The sequence below is a fragment of the Canis aureus genome, chromosome 17 (assembly GCF_053574225.1).
Source record: "Canis aureus isolate CA01 chromosome 17, VMU_Caureus_v.1.0, whole genome shotgun sequence".
Classification (NCBI taxonomy): Eukaryota; Metazoa; Chordata; class Mammalia; order Carnivora; family Canidae; genus Canis; species Canis aureus.
This window is the reverse complement of record NC_135627.1, coordinates 53,203,621-53,222,556: the sequence shown is the minus strand read 5'-3', so window position 1 is coordinate 53,222,556 and position 18,936 is coordinate 53,203,621. Positions and strand designations below refer to the sequence as shown.

Genomic DNA, 18,936 nt, shown 5'->3' with positions numbered 1-18,936 from the left:
TGTTATGTCATTCTTCTCAAAGATTGGGTACTTTGTATGTATATACCAAGCACGGATCTGTCTTGAATGCCCCCCCTCCCTAATATTTTTAATTTTCAAGATGATAGGAAACCCTTCAAAAGGAGTACTGAAACTTCACCCCAACTGACAATTCCATTTATTTTCTAAGCTGTGCATTTACATTTATTTTCATCCACTCTAGTCCTCTACATCTGTCACGCTAATTAGAGTGTCTTAAAATTTACAGTTCTTTATTCCCAAATCTTATCCTTCAGACATTGCTTCTGGTTTCCTTGAATTCAAAACGATCTGATCATCTAATCTGGGGAAAACACTACAAAGAATATCCCAACTCCTTTCCTCTGAACAAATTATTCAGATGAAAGAGATCTTTCTTAGAATATTATGTGTTTATCTTATTGTAAATCCAGCTGTAAGTTAAAGAAAAAAGAATTTAACTCTCTGGATAACCATCCAGTGCATATGTGGTCTACACTATCATAAAGGATAGGTGCCTCGCACCAAAGGTGATAGGCCTTTGACATGCCTCACAGCAAACAGCCTTTGGCATGAGCCAGGGACAGTTTTCAAGGTGAGGAAGGCCGGCACAGTCTTCCCTGCAATTTCCCCTCACCTCTCCACCAAGAGCCACAGAAGACAACCCAATGTCTGCTCCACAGGAGGACCAGTAGTGATCTGCTTCCTCAGAATACAGCAGGCTTAGCATCTGTTACGTGCAAAGGACAAGAAGAATTGCCCCCCTGGTTTCCATAAACTACCCATGACAACTGGGATCATTACCTGTAAGTGACTAAGAAAACTCAGATGAATGAATGAATTTATTTTATGGCCACACTGTAACACGTGGGCTTTTCAGCAAAATTATGCATTTTTATGCATAATTATGGGCCTCAATTATGATAGCTTCCTTTAACCCTTCCAAACAAAAAGGAAAAGCGAAGGACTGGGAGGCAGCCAAAGAAATTGCTGCCAAATCCAGGATGCAAGAAACCCTCGGACGTACTGCCACCTAGCGGACGCTGTCCCCATTGACAAGCCTGCGATGCCCCAGCCAGGCCTTACCAGTTTGAAACTGCTGTCACCCCCTCTCCAAAGTCTAAAAACAATAGGGATGAGGACATTTCACATTTTTTCATCTTCTCATTGTGGTAGTTTCCTATTTGGACTGCACTAACCTTTCATCTTTGCTGTCAGAGTACATCTAAAAAGACAAGAAAACAACCAATTCTTCTTCTTTTTTTTTTTTAAATAATTTTGACTTGGATTTCATGCATAGAAAAATGTGATTTCACAATTTCTCCTCCAGGAAAGAAAGCACACAAAAGATCGATGTGATTGTGTAACTGTGGTCTCCAGGATTGCTTCTTTTTGGCTTCTCCCAAATGCAACATCCCAAGAAGCACAATACCCAGAGTGTGGTAGGGTCAATTTGAAGAGAGCAAACTGGGGTCTTCAGTCTGTTGGCACGGGCTCTTTCAAATATCGTCTAAAATATTTCCTAAAACATTTCACCAAATATTTGAAATATTTTGGTCTTTCACCAAAAGTAGGGAGGTGAGAGACATCTCAGAACTGGCTCAATCTTGATAAATCAAAGCCGCTTGGGAGAGATTGTACTCCATAAGAATAAATACAAACACCTATAAGTATTTTCAGTTCCTTTGGGTAGTTGTGAAAATTTTGCTCCAGGTAATTTAAACATTTAAGCAGGCAAATGGTAAGCCTGCTTTTGCAAATTCAGTTGGACAACTGCCCCAAACAGGACTTTGATAGCATTCCAATTCAAGAGTGAAGGTTTATTAAAATGGTCTTATTTGCTTGATCGCAGTGCTTTGTTATCTTACGAAATGATAGAAGTCGATTTAAGCTCCTACGGAGGACATGCCTAGCTATAGAAATTTCCTGAAAAGGTCAAGTTGCTGGAGGTTGGGGTTATCAGACTGAAAATCCCACCTGTGCATTGTGATGTGAATTGTGTGATCCACGTAGTGCCTGTCAGTCAGAGCACAGAAGAAGCAATTTGTACAGCCAGATGCTTCGGAAACCACTGGCACCAGCTCATAGCTGGGGTCTCAGGTGGCTGCCTCCCTCTGCAGTACCAGTAGCAGCTGCAGGGACATCTGGCTGGTAGAACAAGGATTTAACACCCCGTTTGCCAGATATAATACCGGGTTCATACACTTGTTAACATATGTAATGCATTCATTTTAACATCTTAATGATACCCTTCATGTAATTCTTCTCCAACCAAGTTACAAGAATAGTGTATTTATCAGCCGAGTTAGCACATGAATGCCACACATGGGTTGTTTCTGAAAATGAATAGCCAGTTTCCTATTCCTGCAGAGAAGTCCTGCAGACATCCACCACGTAAACAGCTCAGAGATCCATCCCCTTCCTCTCCACCAAGTACAACTGCCTTCCTTCAAGAGTTCATCATTTCTCATTGGGATTAAGGTAATAGCCTCCTGCCTCCTCTCCCAGTCTCCTGCTGTCCTCAAACAGATCCATGGCTGCTGGAGCATCCTAAAGCACACAGAGGAGCATGCTTCTTCTCTCCAAATCCTCCAGGAGCTGCCCACAGACTTCAGGAGCAAGCCCACATTTCTTTACCTGGGCTCATAAGGCCCTGCAAGATGTCCTGGTTACTGCTTCAGGCTCTTTTGCTCTTCTTCCCCTGAGCTCTCAAACCCCACCGCCGAGGTCACTGTGGGACACCACAGGTGCCAGCCACACAGAGCTACTTAGAGTCAGCCCTCACTGCCAGTATCCCGCCCTCTGGTTCATACCAACTTTGTCTCCAAGCGCTCTCAGAAGTCTTACCATCTTATCAGCACCTTGTCTTTTTTTTGTAAAAGTTTTACTTTCCTGGTATTCTTGGTTTACAAGGCACAGAAAGAATGCCCACCCACAGGAAGAAGGCCCAGGTGTTGTGGAGCAATTAAACAGACAGAATTAATATAGGTGTCTCAGCGTCTTGCTTTCCTCACTCCCCTAAAGCTCATACTAACCTCCTAATCCACAGGATATGGGGGGAAACTTTATATGCACTTGGATGAAGATGGGGACGCCATAGTTCCTTATGAACTGTTAGGTAATAGTTCAAAATAGCCTCAGGGAAAGAAATTTAAGAGTGGGGTCCATTGAGCACTCTATCACCTACCTACAGGTTTTGAAGGGTAGAGCAGGGCCTGTGCTTCCCAGCTCAGGTGTCCTGAAGCAGAGTCCTCTAGGGCACCAGGCCAGGAGAGGAGCATGGCAAGGGTGAAGGGAAGCTTCTGATCATCCCCACCTGGGGCAAGGGAGAAGGGCAGGGTCCAATGGTCCAGCTAGCGGCAGGGGAGGCAGGCCAGTGGCTAGGGCATCCCACCTCTTAAACATCTAATTTGTTTGCCCCCTAACTCAATCAGCCACCAGCATCCCATGACTACTTTTGGAAATTTCTCAGTTGAAGAACTTCACCAAGCTGTACATTGGTCTCTTCCTCTTCCCACCCAAGCACACTCGTGTGTGTGTGTGTGGGGGGGGTCCTTTCTCCCAAAAGTCTCCCAAGTCTGCTGATTGGAAAAGACATGTCTTCGCAAACAGAAAATGTAGCCTCCCCACCCAAGGGCTGAAGAAGAGCGTGCCCTTGTTTTCCTAAAACAGAGTGATGCTTTCCTGGCAGTGTGCTGGCTACGCTGGGAATAGAAAATTAGTTTTTATTGTTTAACCTTCATGGTTTAAATGAGGAACCTTCTGCCACAGTTAAGGGTCCCCTAGAGTTTTCATAAAGTAGCCTTATGACAGCAATATTTGTCTTCATAAAGAGACCAATCTCAAAACGTCTTGCACTATAGTACCCATTTACGAAGTTTAATCTAAGAGCCTTACAGAGTAACTGCAGCCTGGCCTCTTGGGCTAGCTGTGCTATCCACACGGTCTCTGCTTTCTGCTGCCACTTGAAACAATAACGCCACCTTACACTGGCAGAGCTTTGACATTCACAGAGCCTTGTGCCTCCGAAGAAGGCTTATACCCTCACAGACCCTCCCCAAAGTATCGGACGGCTAGGAATACCACTCCAAGAGGATCAGAGGCACTAGGCCAACCTCTGCGGACAAATGAGGCCAGGGAGGAAGGGGTAGGGTGGCCAGCCAGGGTCCTCCAGCTTCAAGATCCTTTTAACATGTTCATGCTCCAAAGACAGAAACTGCCCCCTCTAAGAAGCAGGGCAAGAATCACCCTTGGGAGTGACTTCCAGCCCTTTGTGAATCTTTCTGAGCACGCATAATGTGGCTAGCTCTGGCAACATCAAACAAGTGGCCATCCCATGACACCAAGAGCAGGGATGAGCAGAGCTCACTTACTCACTCATGAAACGGGTTCTTCAAACTTTCGCTGAGCACCTACTATGTGCCTGTCGCTGAGGAGAGTAACTAAACATCATGCAGTCTCTGTCCTGGAAAGCCCACATTTGAAGGAGACAGACCCACCCCAGGCTCCTGCAATGGATGCACTGAATGACAGGGGTGAATAAAGAAGCTCTGGGCATGCATGAGAGAAGCTTCCAACCCAGAGGGGGGCAGGCAGGCATCAGTGGGGGCCTCCTTTGAGAAGTAATGCCTGAGCTGAATTTTGAAAGACAGTTGAGACCCGACTGTGCAGGAAAGGCCTAGAATAACCTAAAGGACCACACACAAATGCCCGTCTTTCATTCACCCATCCATCCATTCCACAAAGTTTACTGATGGCTTCTGGGGGGTCAGGACTCCCAGGGAGTGCTGAGGGTGCTGTGTTTCCAGGAGGGATATCATCATTGCCCTCACTCTGCTTTGGATCCCAGCAAGGAAGCAGAGGGGGGAAGAGCACAGCCAGGTCAGGGAACTTCTAACATTTTACTGTGCTAGGGCCACTGAGCACAAGCTGGGAGGGGTGATGGGATAGTGTACAAGGTAATGAACCTGGAGAGGCCGGGGTTAGAATGAGGGTTTCCAGAGCACAAAAGAGTCTGTGTTGTGCGTTCAGCAGTTCAGACTTTACTGTGGGTTACAGGGGTCCACCGAACAATTATTTAAGCAGGAAAGTAAGAGACGTGTTCAGATTTACATTTTAGAAGCCACTCAGCTGTGGAGCGGAGGAACCAGAAGCAGTGAGACCACACATGGGGTGGCCACCTGCAGTGACCTGGGCAAGAAACGATAATGGTGACACCTTCATTAAGGTGACAACAGTAGGCACTAGGTAGAGAGAAGTAGTGGAAGGCTTTGAATCCATAGGATGGGGGCAAGGTGAAGAGTTAGTGATGGAGAGTGTGAAACCATCTTCTGGCTTCTGGGTGGGGTGAGGGAGATGATGGTCTTTAACCGTGAAAGGGTTCCATCAGATAAGACGCAGGTATAGACACTCGGAGGAAGAGGTTCTGAGTTCACCAAAACTTTCTGATGAATGTAAGCACCCCAATATATACTTATCATTATCGTATTTACCTCCACCATCACTGCTAATACTACCTAGTGTCTTTGAAGGGCAAAGATTGGAGGTCAGGGCAGCACCCCCGTGATGAGGAAGCTATGGGAGAACAGAACTCTCTCAGACCCTGAATTTCAAAAGGTTCAAACAAACATCTGCCTAATCATCTTAGCTGCACCACTGCTCTCTGCAACTTTCAAAACCCACATTTCCATACCACAGGCTTGCTCCCACTTCTCACATATAGTCACTTAAATTCACCAAAGCGCTCTCACATCTTCTTAGAATGTTTAGAACGCCTCCTTGGTCCCAGGTGCTATCTCTGTTCCCACCCTGAAGCCTTTCTTTAAAGACAGCCCATCTTAGAGAAGATTTCTGAAATTGCAATGTCTACTCCTGAGCTACCAAATCTTTGTGACCAATCTGGGAGCCTTTTATTTCTTAAGCAAGGCCCCAAAGTGATTCTTAAGGCCAAGCAGGGCTTGGAAACACTGTTCTAGGGAGCATAATTCTTTCTATTTCCCCTAGGAAGAGCCACTTTGTGTGGAAGCAATCCAATCTATCCTTTGCCCCCTTCCCTTCCAGCCAAGGACCCTGGATTTCATTCACTTCTAAAATCGTAAGTCAAGATCTCAAGCCATATAATTAGACGCTCTCTTCTAGGCATGTCTTTTCCTTACCTCTGTTTCTTTAAGAAAATCAATCCAAAAATATATTTTCATCCATCCTGGGATACTTCTAGCACATTGATCAGACCATCTTTCATGATGCCACTCACTGTTATTTCCCTCTTACAAACGCTCCTACCTTTTGCTCTAGGTGTCCCTGAGATAGAGCACATCATAGCCAATGGCCGATTGTTAGGCAAAAGGCAGTGGATGGCCTTGGTTTTGTAGGAAAATTCTGTGGGTCTTACTTCAGCTTTCCCATAAAGACAGCTTTCATAAATGCTACATATGATTGGGGTTGATTGAATTGCAGTTCCCAAAACTGTTATGGCGCAGATGAAATCCCATTGGAAAACCACTACATGACTAACATCTTGATTTGGGAACGCTAGTGCCCCCAAACCCTAAGTTCCCTTGTGGGTTTACAAGAAACTTTCTTGGAACACATGCTCATATACAAAGGCAAAGTGATAATGAATGGGGTTTATTTTTTCCCCTTTTGTTACGTGCACATTTAACTAAAAAGCTAGTGAGAAATAATGGCTATGTAACAACTCTAATGATTACAATTTCATAAGCAGTTAATATCTACTCAAATTTTAGTTGATTTTTTATGTACTTTAGTTTTAAAAATGGGAGTAGTCTTCTTGTAATAACTGACATCAGAATTCTAAAGGATCAGCTGTCTATTGGAGAACACAACCACTTAATCTGATAAATTTTTTGGCTTTAAATTAATGTTCTTGAATCCAAAAAACCTACTAAAAACTGTGCAGGTGACAATCAAAGTTCATTCAAAGATCACAGATGTGGAGATGTATATGCCTAAACAAATCTCTGAAAGCTCTTTAGTAAGATGCATTCTGTTAAATCCACTTTTAAATTTCTTTCTCTCGTGGAATCCAAATAATCCTAAAATTAGAAACTAAAATCTTAGTCATTCAAATTTTTCATAGACATGTATTCATGGAGTAAACTCTGCTCATATGGTGAGCCTACTTTCCTGCCTAAATAGGGTTTAGTGAGTATTAGAGACTGGTCACTGTCCCTAGAATGCAGCCCGTCCTCTTCCTGGTGAGTTATGGGCAATTCCCTTCCTCAAGCCTTGGTGCAAATGGCTCCTCAGCTAGAAATAATATTGTGCAGCCTCCCTTGCAGCCAGGTGTGGTCTTATGTGTAAGTTCCAGCCAACAAGATACTACTAGAAGCAATGGTATCAACGTGAGAGACTCCTAACTCTGGGAAATGAACAAGGGGTAGTGGAAGGGGAGGTGGACGGGGGGATGGGGTGACTGGGTGACAGGCACTGAGGGTGGCACTTGACAGGATGAGCCCTGGGTGTTACACTATATGTTGGCAAATCAAACTCCAATAAAAAATAAAAATAAAAATAGAAAAAAAAATAGAAGCAATGGTATCTCAGCTCCCAGCTACCACTCTTGGCCTTTTCTCTCCCTTCCCTCTGTCTGGAAATGGTAACAAATGGAAAAGCCAACTTGAATCAACAGAAGGTCTGGAAGGTTCCAGTTGAGGATGGAGGAGTCTCCCTGCTAATCCTGGACTGCTCAACCCTAGATTATTGCATAAGAGGAAAAAAATAAAATAAAAAAATAAAAACCTCTGTCTTACTTAGTTCATGAATGATGGTTCTCTTTGTTATAGCAGCATAGACTGCCAAATAATAGTGAATATTTCCTTACGGATCAAAATATTGAAAATCTTTGGGTATAGCATTCTTAATATGAGGAGATAGTTTTTATTTATGCTCTGAATCCTGTAGGAGAGGAGACCAAATATGTACTGATCTCAAAGAATAAAATAAGAATTCCAGGTACAAATTAATTGTTCAATAATGATGGCTCTGGTTTTACTCCCTATTTTCCAGTAAGCCTTTGGAGGCTCAGAGGCTTCCTGACTTCAGGAAATGGTTAGTCACGAATATGCCAACAGAAGATAGTTATTGGTAGTCATTATCATCTTTGGCTTTTCATATCTGCAGTGAAATTGCAGAGACTCAAGGAAAACATGCCTAAAGGGAGAAGTCTGGATGGAGATAACTTTCAACAAAGATTATCTGTACTTCTGTATCTGTACCCAGGCCTTACTCCCTCCGGGTATAATATTAATAATGATCAAATATAACGTTGGTTAAGATATCAGATAAATGAGAACCAGGCTACTAACACTCTGGTTTTAGGAGTCGGTCGAGGACCCATGTTTAGTTAAAAATATTAGTTCACAGAGTTCCATAAGTCATCAATCATTTATTTGTTCTTTTCTTTCATTCTTAAGACTACATTATGTGTGACATATTCAAGTGTGAGCAAGACCTCATCCTGACGGGAGTTTCCAGATTCATTCTGAGACTGCTAAACACTTCTGATCGTACAACTCTTTCAGGGGAAAAAGTTTTATTGCTACCAAACATACATATGTATTAACTTAAGTATTAAATAAAACATTCCCTTATATTAAGAACATTATAGAATAGTCACAAAAAGCATTTTAAAAGCCAATATTAAAAAAATCCATGTACATGTAAATCTCCATGCTGCCTTCCCACATCCTGGGGTGGGGGGGGGGGGTGTCTTCTTGAATTCACTGAACATCCCCATTAATCTCTCTCTTCCATATCACTCTTTTAAATATTTTTCATAGTAGGTTTCAGTGAAGTTTTTCACAAACGGATATTCAATGTGAAATCAACAACTGAGCATACTAAAATCATGCCGAGTCACAGCCTTGAGTGCTCAGAACGTATATTTAGTGCATAAATACATGGTTTTCTACTGAGACTGGCCGAGAGATCGAAGGCCAAGTTCCCCTGCCCAGGCCTGAGCTCACCACTCCACTCCTCGGGCTAGCAGAGGCCAGAGAGGCTGCCAAAGCTGGAAACAAGAATTTCTTTATAAATTGGACACCATATTTGTACTAGTGTTTTCTTTATTGTCATAGACTGTTATGATAGACTTTGTAAATTGTGGTTGGTAGGGCTGGATCACTAAGAGGCTTTCAGAGTTCTGTGCTAAAGGGGAAAAAAAGCCAAGAAAGCCCAGCCACAAACAAAAAAGGGGGAAAACAGCATTACTTGTCTGACCAAAGACGGGCTGGGTAAACACCACTTTTTGCACACATATAATGTAATATTGTGCTTATGTCTAGCATTTGTTACCACTGGATGGGTTTGATCTTTCAATAATGATTGAAACCTCACATGTAATTTTCTTTTACGGGTTCACTCAATATCTATATTAGAATTAAGACTAAGATACAAACCTACTTACAAATGCCTGATACACCCATTCTATTTTCAGCACTGGCAAGAGAAATGAGAAATCTAATTATTTTGGCAAGATGTAGAGAATGTCATATTAACCAATAATTCTCATCAAAGGATAACACAGCTGGCAAATCACTATTTGGCGACGGTAAGAGAAGAATAAGTCCTTGGGTACAGGAGAAGTTATGGCAAGGTGCCTAGCACGGTACGTGCGCTTAATAAACATGGCTTGATTCTAATGAAAAGGTATGGATAACGCTCGTCTCCTTCTTAAAGAACTTCTTGTCTGGTTCTTGTCTGGAGGAAGAAATGGCATCTTCTACGTCTGAACACACATTGGTATGTATTATGACAGCTCCTTACTCTTTACAAAGGATTGCCTGTGTGTGATGTTATTAACCATGAATAATGGGTAAAATCTTGTGGCCCCATAACAAAAAAATGTGCTATTAACAAAATAAAGTTCTCCTCATTCCGTGAGTCATCCTAATCTGTAAATATAATTAAAACTGTGTGCCTTAATAAGAAGAGTTGATGGTTTCTTGTCTGCCCACAAATCATCCTCCTTTGGCTTGCCAGGTACCGAATCTCTTATAAGGAGTGTTACTTATTTGGAACGAGGCACCAAGTCTGCAACATGCCCCTAAAAGAATGAAAATTCTGCCATTGTTGCTGATTTTAAGTACACACTGGTTTGTCATACTATCTAGACAGCCACTGAGAAAGCTCAGAGGAAATGGAACAATGAACAGGCAGGTAGGGGCAGAAAAGTCCACTGAGGCAACAGAAGGTGTGGGACTGGCAGGGAGCAGTGACTGGCCACCAATAATACTCTCTTCAGCTGGGATTCGTTTCCACTTAGGACATGAGGTAAGGCTATCACTTCTTAAAAATAGTAAACAGGGATCCCTGGGTGGTTCAGCGGTTTAGCGCTTGCCTTTGGCCCAGGGCGTGATCCTGGAGTCCCTGGATCGATTCCCACATCGGGCTCCCGGCATGGAGCCTGCTTCTCCCTCCTCCTGTGTCTCTGCCTCTCTCTCTCTGTGTCTATCTCTATCATAAATAAATAAATAAATTTAAAAAAAAAGTAAACAAATCCTCCCAGTACCATTTTTGAATAATTCAAACTATACCCACTTATTTAAAATAATGTTATATTATACTAAAGACATACATACACACACACACACACACATTCAATAAAGTCTGCTCTAAGGTGTCTGGTCTCGCACGGATCAGGACTTTGCATAGTTAAGTCTTTACCTTGCAAATGCCTTTGTAGAGTTTTGTAGTTTTTTTCTCCATAAGCTTTGTCCGTGCTTTGTTAAGTTTATTTTTAGGGCTGTTTAAAACATATGAATGGAATCTTTCATTTGCGTTTTCTAATTCTTGTTTGAAATTCTAATTTCAAAGAATTTCTAATTCTTGTTTGACAGCTAGTGATTATTACTTATTAATTTTTACCAACTGGTTTATTTTGCTTGCAGCCTTCTAACTCTTTTGAATTTTCCCAAGTATACACTCATAGCACATGCAAATTTGCCCTCTCCATATCTGTGTATGTATATATACGTATGTTTTCATATTTTATCCTCTCGTATAATTACATTAGCTAGTATATTCTGAACAATGTTAAATAATGTGGGCACACCAGGCATCTTCGTTGTATCCCTGGCTTTAAGAGAATGTTTCTATTTTTCATCATTAGCTAACTTTCAGATTGAAGTATTTTAGAAAAACATCAAGAATCCATCTGGTTCTGTTTTCTAATGGATTTTTTTCTAGGATCTAATGGATTTTAAACAACAGAAATAAATACGAATTTTTGTCCATCACTTCTTAGTATCTATGAGATGCCAATGTTTTTCTCTCTTGACCTATTAAGATGAACCACTTTTGCATTCTCCTAAAAAATGCTAATGGGTATCTGTTCTTCTTAGTATTTTTTATTTTCAAAATTATCTTGGCTGATCATATTCTTCCAGAAAAAAAGCTCGAAAAGTAATTTTTAAGAACAGGTTACACCTGTGAAATTAAAAGCTTATCTCTTCATTGTAAGGAGGTACAATATGGGTCAATTCACACAGAAAGTTAAGAGACAATCATTTACCTAACCAGAATTACCTTAATTACGAGATCAGTTTCCAACTAATAGATTATCTCTAGTACATGTAAATCATTGTTTATAGACAGATTACTCAACATTAGGGAGAGGCAATAAAAAAGCAGACCAACAAAAATGAAACATAAAACCAAACAATAAAAAAGAATAGACTGGCATAATTGCTATTTCCATTGCTCAAAAATTATGATATAAGATAAAAAGATCAAATTTAAGCCTACATACTTTAAAATATGTATCCACTGCATAAAGCTAAGGACCTGTACACAAAGTAATAACAAAATGTAATATTTATAACCAGTATGCTCTTACAGATATTAGAGCAATATGTACTTCATTGATTCTATGACGCATTTTTCTTACATTTTAGTAACTCTGAAATTAAGATGCAGAGATTCTATGGTGATCACGTTTAATATTTGTGTCAACATTTGTTTCTTTGTGATGCATGAAATAATGATGTAAGTTGAAAACTGGTGGTATCGTAGATTTGACAAAATACAGCAAAAATCAACTTTATGGGTTATACAAAACAGCTTCATCTCCCTACCTCCACCCCTCCGACACATACTGTCTTTTTTTAAAAATACTATTACTATATGTAGATTTTTTTTTAAAAAAATAGACTAAATTAAAATTCAATTTAGATTTAAGGAGTTTGGCAACTTTAGGATTTACTCTAAGATGATCAGAGATAGCCCAAGGAGTTGCAAATTAGAGGTTGGGATAAATGGGTACATGCAAGAGCCCACACAGATGTGCAAGCTAGTATGCAATGTGTGCAAGCAGTCATGCACCAGAGCTGCTGGATTCGACCCAGTTTTCGGTGGAATCAGTAAGTAAATTAATCCCACGACTGCAGAATTCTCAAGTGATTTTATTCAGGAAAGTAGAACACACAGTTATTAAATGCAGTGTTTCTCACTTAGAGCTGTTGGTGTAAGAGAAGTCACTGGTCTCCCCTGACCCCATCTCCTTCCTTTTCACCCAGATCTGGAAAATGAGAAAAATGGACACAGAGCTCCCACCTTGCCCACCACATCACTTTCATGCTCTGCTTGCTTACCTCCTCACCACGGATGTCAACAATGAATCAGTTACAATTATTCTTTAAAAAAAAAAAAATTTTATTTATTTATGAAAAAGAATGAGCACATGAACAGAGGGAGGAACAGAGGGAGAGGGAGAAGCAGGCTCCCAGTTGAGCAGGGAGCCAGACATGGGATGGGGCTCGATCCCAGGACCCTGGGATCATGACCTGAGCTGAAGGCAGATGCTTAACGGACTGAGCCGTCCAAGTGCCCAAGTCACAGTTATTCTTAACCAAGTCCTGGATCAACAGTTGTGGAATAGGAGATCCCACCATTACAAAACCAAACGTAAAGGAAATAGAAATAGCAGTGAGTCTTAGAAACTGAGGGAATGGTTTCTAGGGCAGGGGATTCATACTAGCAAACTGACCCGCTGACTACCACAAACTATCTTTGTCCTCCTTCAATGTATGAATTTAAGTGTCTCTTCTTAAACAAAAAAAGAAAAGAAAAGAAAGCGAAGAATATGTGCATGAACGTCTCTGGTCATCCTAATAAGCCACTACTAACTTCAAAAGAATTTTGCCAATCTCTTAAAAAAAAATTCTCTAGCTCTTTTTACAAATTATTAAAATGAAAAAGAACAAAGTCAACTGCACTTAGCCAGTATTAATTTTCAGTATTAGCAGGGTCAATGCGGGCCCTTGACTTAATATCCTCATGTGGGCTCACCTTTTGTACAGCGGCTCGGAAGGCCTGCTTAATGCTCTTACACGAATCAGGTATTAATTTTGTGTCTTGATTCTCCAGAGTTGTGTCTTGCAAATCTGCATTTTCATGGAGTTTGAAAATTCTATTAATGCAGTGAGTGTCATCTTCTGATATTCTATTAGGATCCATCTGAGGGGAAAAAAAAAGTCAAGGCGTAGAGTAATTATCATTGATCATTCTGCTATTTAATAAAGTGTGACTGACATAAGGCAAAAAATTCATTCTTTCACGAGTCTTTATATCTCCAACAATTAGTAGTTAGCACAATTACCCTCAAGTTGTTGAAACATTGACTTCTAATTCATTTTTATGAGTAGCTATGATTCACAACACAAGCATACACGTGTGAATCGTGGGGGAAATTATCAAAGTCGCCTGCCAAGGTGTAAGTCCTCATAGAGGGGAGGAACGCCAAGCAAAAATCGCTTGTGATCGGTGCAGGTAGAGAAAACTTTTTGTCTTTCAGTCATACCCAGCATGCTAGATGGGATGATGGAGCTCACTTGGATATTCAAAGCATGAAACCTACAAAAACCAGGTGAAATTAACACCATCTTTAACCACCATGTTTGGCTTTTTTCCTTAATCAATGTGTATTTTAACCAGCCAAAGAAAGGAGGGAGAAATCCATTTCCTAGGGCCCCCCCCCAAAAAAAAACCCTAAAGCCAGAAGCATAATTTCCCTTTTTGTTGAAATCCTTATCAGTGTTTCTTAACCGGGAGTGGTACGTCTGCCAGGGGGTGATAGTGTCACATGGCGTGAAGAGGACTGCATGTGGTGAGCAGGCTGTATGGATACATGGAGGGGAGATGCTAAAATTCCTATAATGGAAGGGACTGTCTCACCCAAAATATCCCCACTGAGTTGTCAGCTGATCGTCTGCATAAACATTTCTTTAAGTATTACTCTTTTCTTGAAATCATCTGTCCCTTCCTTCTGGGGCTGTGACAAGCCCTTGTAGCAGTTTCGACTGCCAAGTAAAGGGTAACGATAATTAGCTATCAATTGTTTTAATAACAATTGTCTAATTTATTGTCCTCTTCTTCCAAAAATTCAAGGTACCTCGTGTGCATTTGCTCATTAGTAGGTACAGACTGGATGAAGAAAGGAACAATTATACAAGGTTATAAGCTCAGTGAATTAACAGCAGGTCTCTCTGTGCCTGGTTTATCTTTTTAAAAGTAATTAGAAAGATGTGCAGGTCTATTAACCAACCATCAGAAATAAACTCTATTACCCATATCTGAGATTCTCAAAATGAATGATAACCTTTCATCACATGTGCACCCACTAATACAAATTTTATTATTTCAGGCTTGCATATGGCAGAGGTATTGTTCAAGAAGCAAAGTTATTTGTGATCCATACTTATTTTCCATATTTTCTTTAAAATAATCAGTACAAAGTCAGAATATGTGAGTGTTTATATAAGGAAAGCTTTTTGATCACAATTTTTTTTTTTTTTTGAAAAAGCTCAGTTATGCCAATAGGTTTCCCACAAAATCAGAGAAGCCTGGGCAGCTGATATGAAGGGTCACTGGGTTCAGACCTCAAGAAAGATGATCATGCCAAGGCCTCAGTTGGCTCACCACCAGAAAACTGCTGATCTACAGGAACAGTGTGGTGTTAGCAGGGGAAATGCCTGGGGACCCTAAAATTGGTTGAGCTCCAGGCTTGCTGACAGACCAAGCGCCATCCACAGAGCAGCAGCCCGCCAGGCTGTCACTACTGAAAGGACAGTCCAAGCACCTGTGGCTTCACAGACTCCCTGGGAACTCCTTAGGGAAGGTGGACTCTCAGGTCCCTGGTGCACCGCCTGGGAATCTGCAACCTAACTAGATCCCAGGTCCTCCCCATGTACATTACAGTTTAAGAAGAAATGCTTTCCAATATCAGTTGTGCAGATGTAGACTTTCTGCTATTCAAATGTCTCGACATTTCCTTGGACACCAATTTTAAATTTTTTTCACAAGTAATGGCAGTTAGTACAAACATCTCGTGACAATGATAATGGCTAATGAGCCAAGGCAAAGAAATGTAACGCAAGGACCTTGTCCCCTCTCTCTCTGTTAAAAAGTCTCCATGCCCAGATGCCACCCCCAGCCAACTGAATGCACATCCCTAAGGATGGGGGCCAACTGACTCTCTCCCGAAGGGCTTCAAATGTGCACTTGAGATCCAGTGTTTAGGAAGGTAATTCTAGAACTAAGACATATATAAAAATCATCAATCGTTTCCCCAAAAGAAATCATGAAAGCGTGGCAAAATTAATTTCAATATAGTCATTTATTTTGTTCTCTTAGAGGCCATACGTTAGAAATGTCTAGTGAAGCTGCAATCAAACGTCTTTCTTGTTCCAGTGCCTTGTGGCATTCCCTTCCCAAAAATGGAGACCAGGAGACAAGAGAGGAGTTGAGGAGTGGGGGTGGGAAGACCAGTGGGGGGCCCCTAGTGGGGGCCTCTGCTCTGGGAGTCTCCATGGAGGGAAGACCCCAGGTCAAGTCCAGGGGCTGAACCAAGGACTCTCCTATCCCACACCCTCTCTCCAGATGCCAGAGTCCCGATAGAGAATTTGCACGACTGAAAAAATGCTGCTTTTTCATCTTAGTTTAGCTCCTCAGTAGATAACTTCCATATTGCAAATTTCTAGTGTTGTGAATCATTTGAAAAGCTTCTTCAGTGAGTTGAACATGCCAGGCACAGGGCTAGATGCTGCCAATGAGGTAAGTGAGCAAAACAGGCAGCCCTTGCCTTCTTGAACTTACTCCACTCAACAGAGGAACGCAGAAACTCATCAGAAAAATCACAGCAAACCGAGTTACAAGAATTCATCGTCGCTAGAAGTGTCTACACATATTCTATAAACCTTGAACATCTGATTTAAAAGACTTTAAAAATGCGTTTATCAGATGATGTAGTTCCTATGAAAGTCTTTACAAAAAAGCTTCTTTGAAATGTAATCATTTGTAGGGTTAAATGAGGCAGGATGCTTGACATTTGTGCTACTTCTTTATCTGTTTTTTCAAACAGGCAGCCTGCACACCTCTACATCACAGCTGCAGCAGGGACGGCTCTCCTGTTTGGGTAGCAAACAGCCAGGGAGGTTGGTGTGTATACTGGGGGTTTGGGGGAAGAAGTTAAAAGGGCAACAGAGATGGTTTTCTGAAAAAGTTTATCTTGTAGCTAAACTCCAAACTTTGAATATGGTTATATGGATGTTTAAAAAAAAAAAGAAAGAAAGAAAGAAAGAAAGAAAGAAAACACACACACATAAATTCTACAAGCAACTTTTTGGAAGGTTTTTTTCTTCTTCTTTGCAAACCAAAGTATGAATACTATGTGGTAAATATATAGCACAAACCACATGCTATTTTTTCTTTGGCAAGGTTGGTGGAGGAAAAGTCAATCTACTTTAGATCTAGTACTTTTTTTTTTTTCTTTTCAATCTGGGTACATGCAATCTGCAAACATTTGGGAGGCTGATTCATTTTTAACTATTCAAACATGAGAAGGGGAAACAATTTTTTAAAAGTTACTGTAATTTTTACACTATTCTAAGCATTCTTCTAACTGCATTAAAAACTAAATTAACTGGTTTTGTTTTTTTCTTGAAGAATTACATAGCTACCTCTCCTTTAAACAAAATCAATAAAACTGGCTCCTTTTTCTCATTTGCTTACTATAAACTGTAAACACGTCACTTGATACTAAATGATTTCATTCTGATTCAGATGCATTCAGAAACCCCAAGTAGTTGACACTCACAACTTTAGTGGAATCAAAAAAAAAATAATCTCTTACTTGGTACCAAGTTCTAATCTAAAGAATTGATATGACTAAAAATGTTGCATTAGTGATGGGTCAAATCAAGTCTATTCTCTTAGCTAGTAGAACTTTGAAAGAAGGCCTTTGGCATACATAAAAGTGGAAAGAATTGCAGAATGAACTCCCACAAACCCATCACCAAGCTTCAACAATTATCAAGCCATGACCAATCTGTTTCATCTATAAGATGAACCTATTGTTTTGAAATAAATTCCGGACATCATAGCATTCACTTGTAACTACTTCGGGAAGCATCTCTAAATGATTAGGACTCCTTTAGGTAACAAAGGTAGATACATAAAGACTCCTAACTCTGGGAAACGAACTAGGGGTGGTGGAAGGGGAGGAGGGCGGGGGGTGGGGGTGAATGGGTGACGGGCACTGAGGGGGGCACGTGACGAGATGAGCACTGGGTCTTATTCTGTATGTTGGTAAATTGAACACCAATAAAAAATAAATTTATTATATATATAAAAAAAGGTAGATACTATCCTCAGTAAAATGCAAGCAAAGATAGTGGTGTCTTCCTATGAACACATTACTCCTTATATTACTTCTTTCCTAAAGAAGATGCCCCTTTAAAAATGCAGTACAAAATGGGGTTCAGGAGTAATGGTTAATACATTCTGCGTAAGTCTTAGAGAAACCTGTCCTTCATGGCATTTAGGAAAACTGTACCTATAAAATCTGATGCTATTAAATCTCCAAATGAAAATTTTCTAGCTAGGCTGACTAGTTTGCACATTTACTTTGGAAGAAAGTGCTAAGAGCTTCACTATTACCCATGTAACATCAAGACTACTAAATTGTGATAAGGGATCATCCGACCCCCAAGCCTACCAGACCATTAATATTTCTGTGAAACAGCAGAACAACTGTCCTAAGAGCCCAGCATGCCACTTTCTACGTGGCCACACCCATCTCCATGGCTCCCACCAGCCTGAGCTAGACATCATCCCTTGAGCTCATTCATTCCCCACTGCTCTTTCGTTGCTGAACATTCACTTCGCTACTACTGCTACAAAAATGCCACATCCCTAAGGTGTTAGAAAAGATAAATAGTAGGGAACTACTGTATCTTCTGTCCTTTTTCTGAATGCTGCTCTCTTGTTTGGCCAAGAATTTTAAGTCTTTTGTTATAGGTCCCTCCATTACGTGGCACCATATGATGCACATAGCAGGTGGACATTATATGTTGAATTAATGATTTACATGGCACCATGTGATGCACACAGTAGGTGGACATTATATGTTGAATTAGTGATTCTTAATTCACATTCCATAGCGCTTAATAGTCTCATCTGCAGTGTAGACACTCAATATATACAGACTTTACATGCGGGGAGGGGAGGGAGAAAACTGGATGGGGAAATGGGTGGACCACTCATTCTTGACGGCAGCATACTGTGATGAAAGAAAAACATTTCATCACTTTCATATTGATGTGAGTAATCCTTGTTGCAAAAGTTGCTTTTTTAAGAAAAAGTTATCTCAACAGGTAAAGATTATTTTTATTAATATGCAAATACGAGTGTCCTAAAGTATCACTCATAATATTTAGACCTTTTTTTTTTTAGTAGATAATCAAACTTGCTCTATAAAACACAAAACAGTAGACAACGAATATTTAACAAAAGGCCTGCGATTGCAAGCAACGAAGTTTAAGACTCTGGCACACGTCAAAAACCCATACAGCGCAAGCAATGCCATGTTTTGATGCATCCAACTCGGTTTAGTAATCACCTTTGAATCTGAAAACCCATAAA

At 40.8% G+C, this 18,936-nt stretch overlaps 1 protein-coding gene across 1 annotated transcript in view; it reads right to left on the bottom strand.

Moving 5' to 3' along the window:
* TNFSF11 (TNF superfamily member 11) overlaps positions 1–18,936 on the bottom strand; it is a 31,007-nt gene that overhangs the window by 11,041 nt on the left and 1,030 nt on the right. The window contains exon 2 of the mRNA XM_077855541.1: positions 13,306–13,473. Coding sequence (XP_077711667.1) covers positions 13,306–13,473 — 168 coding nt within the window. The remainder of the gene's footprint in view (positions 1–13,305; positions 13,474–18,936) is intronic.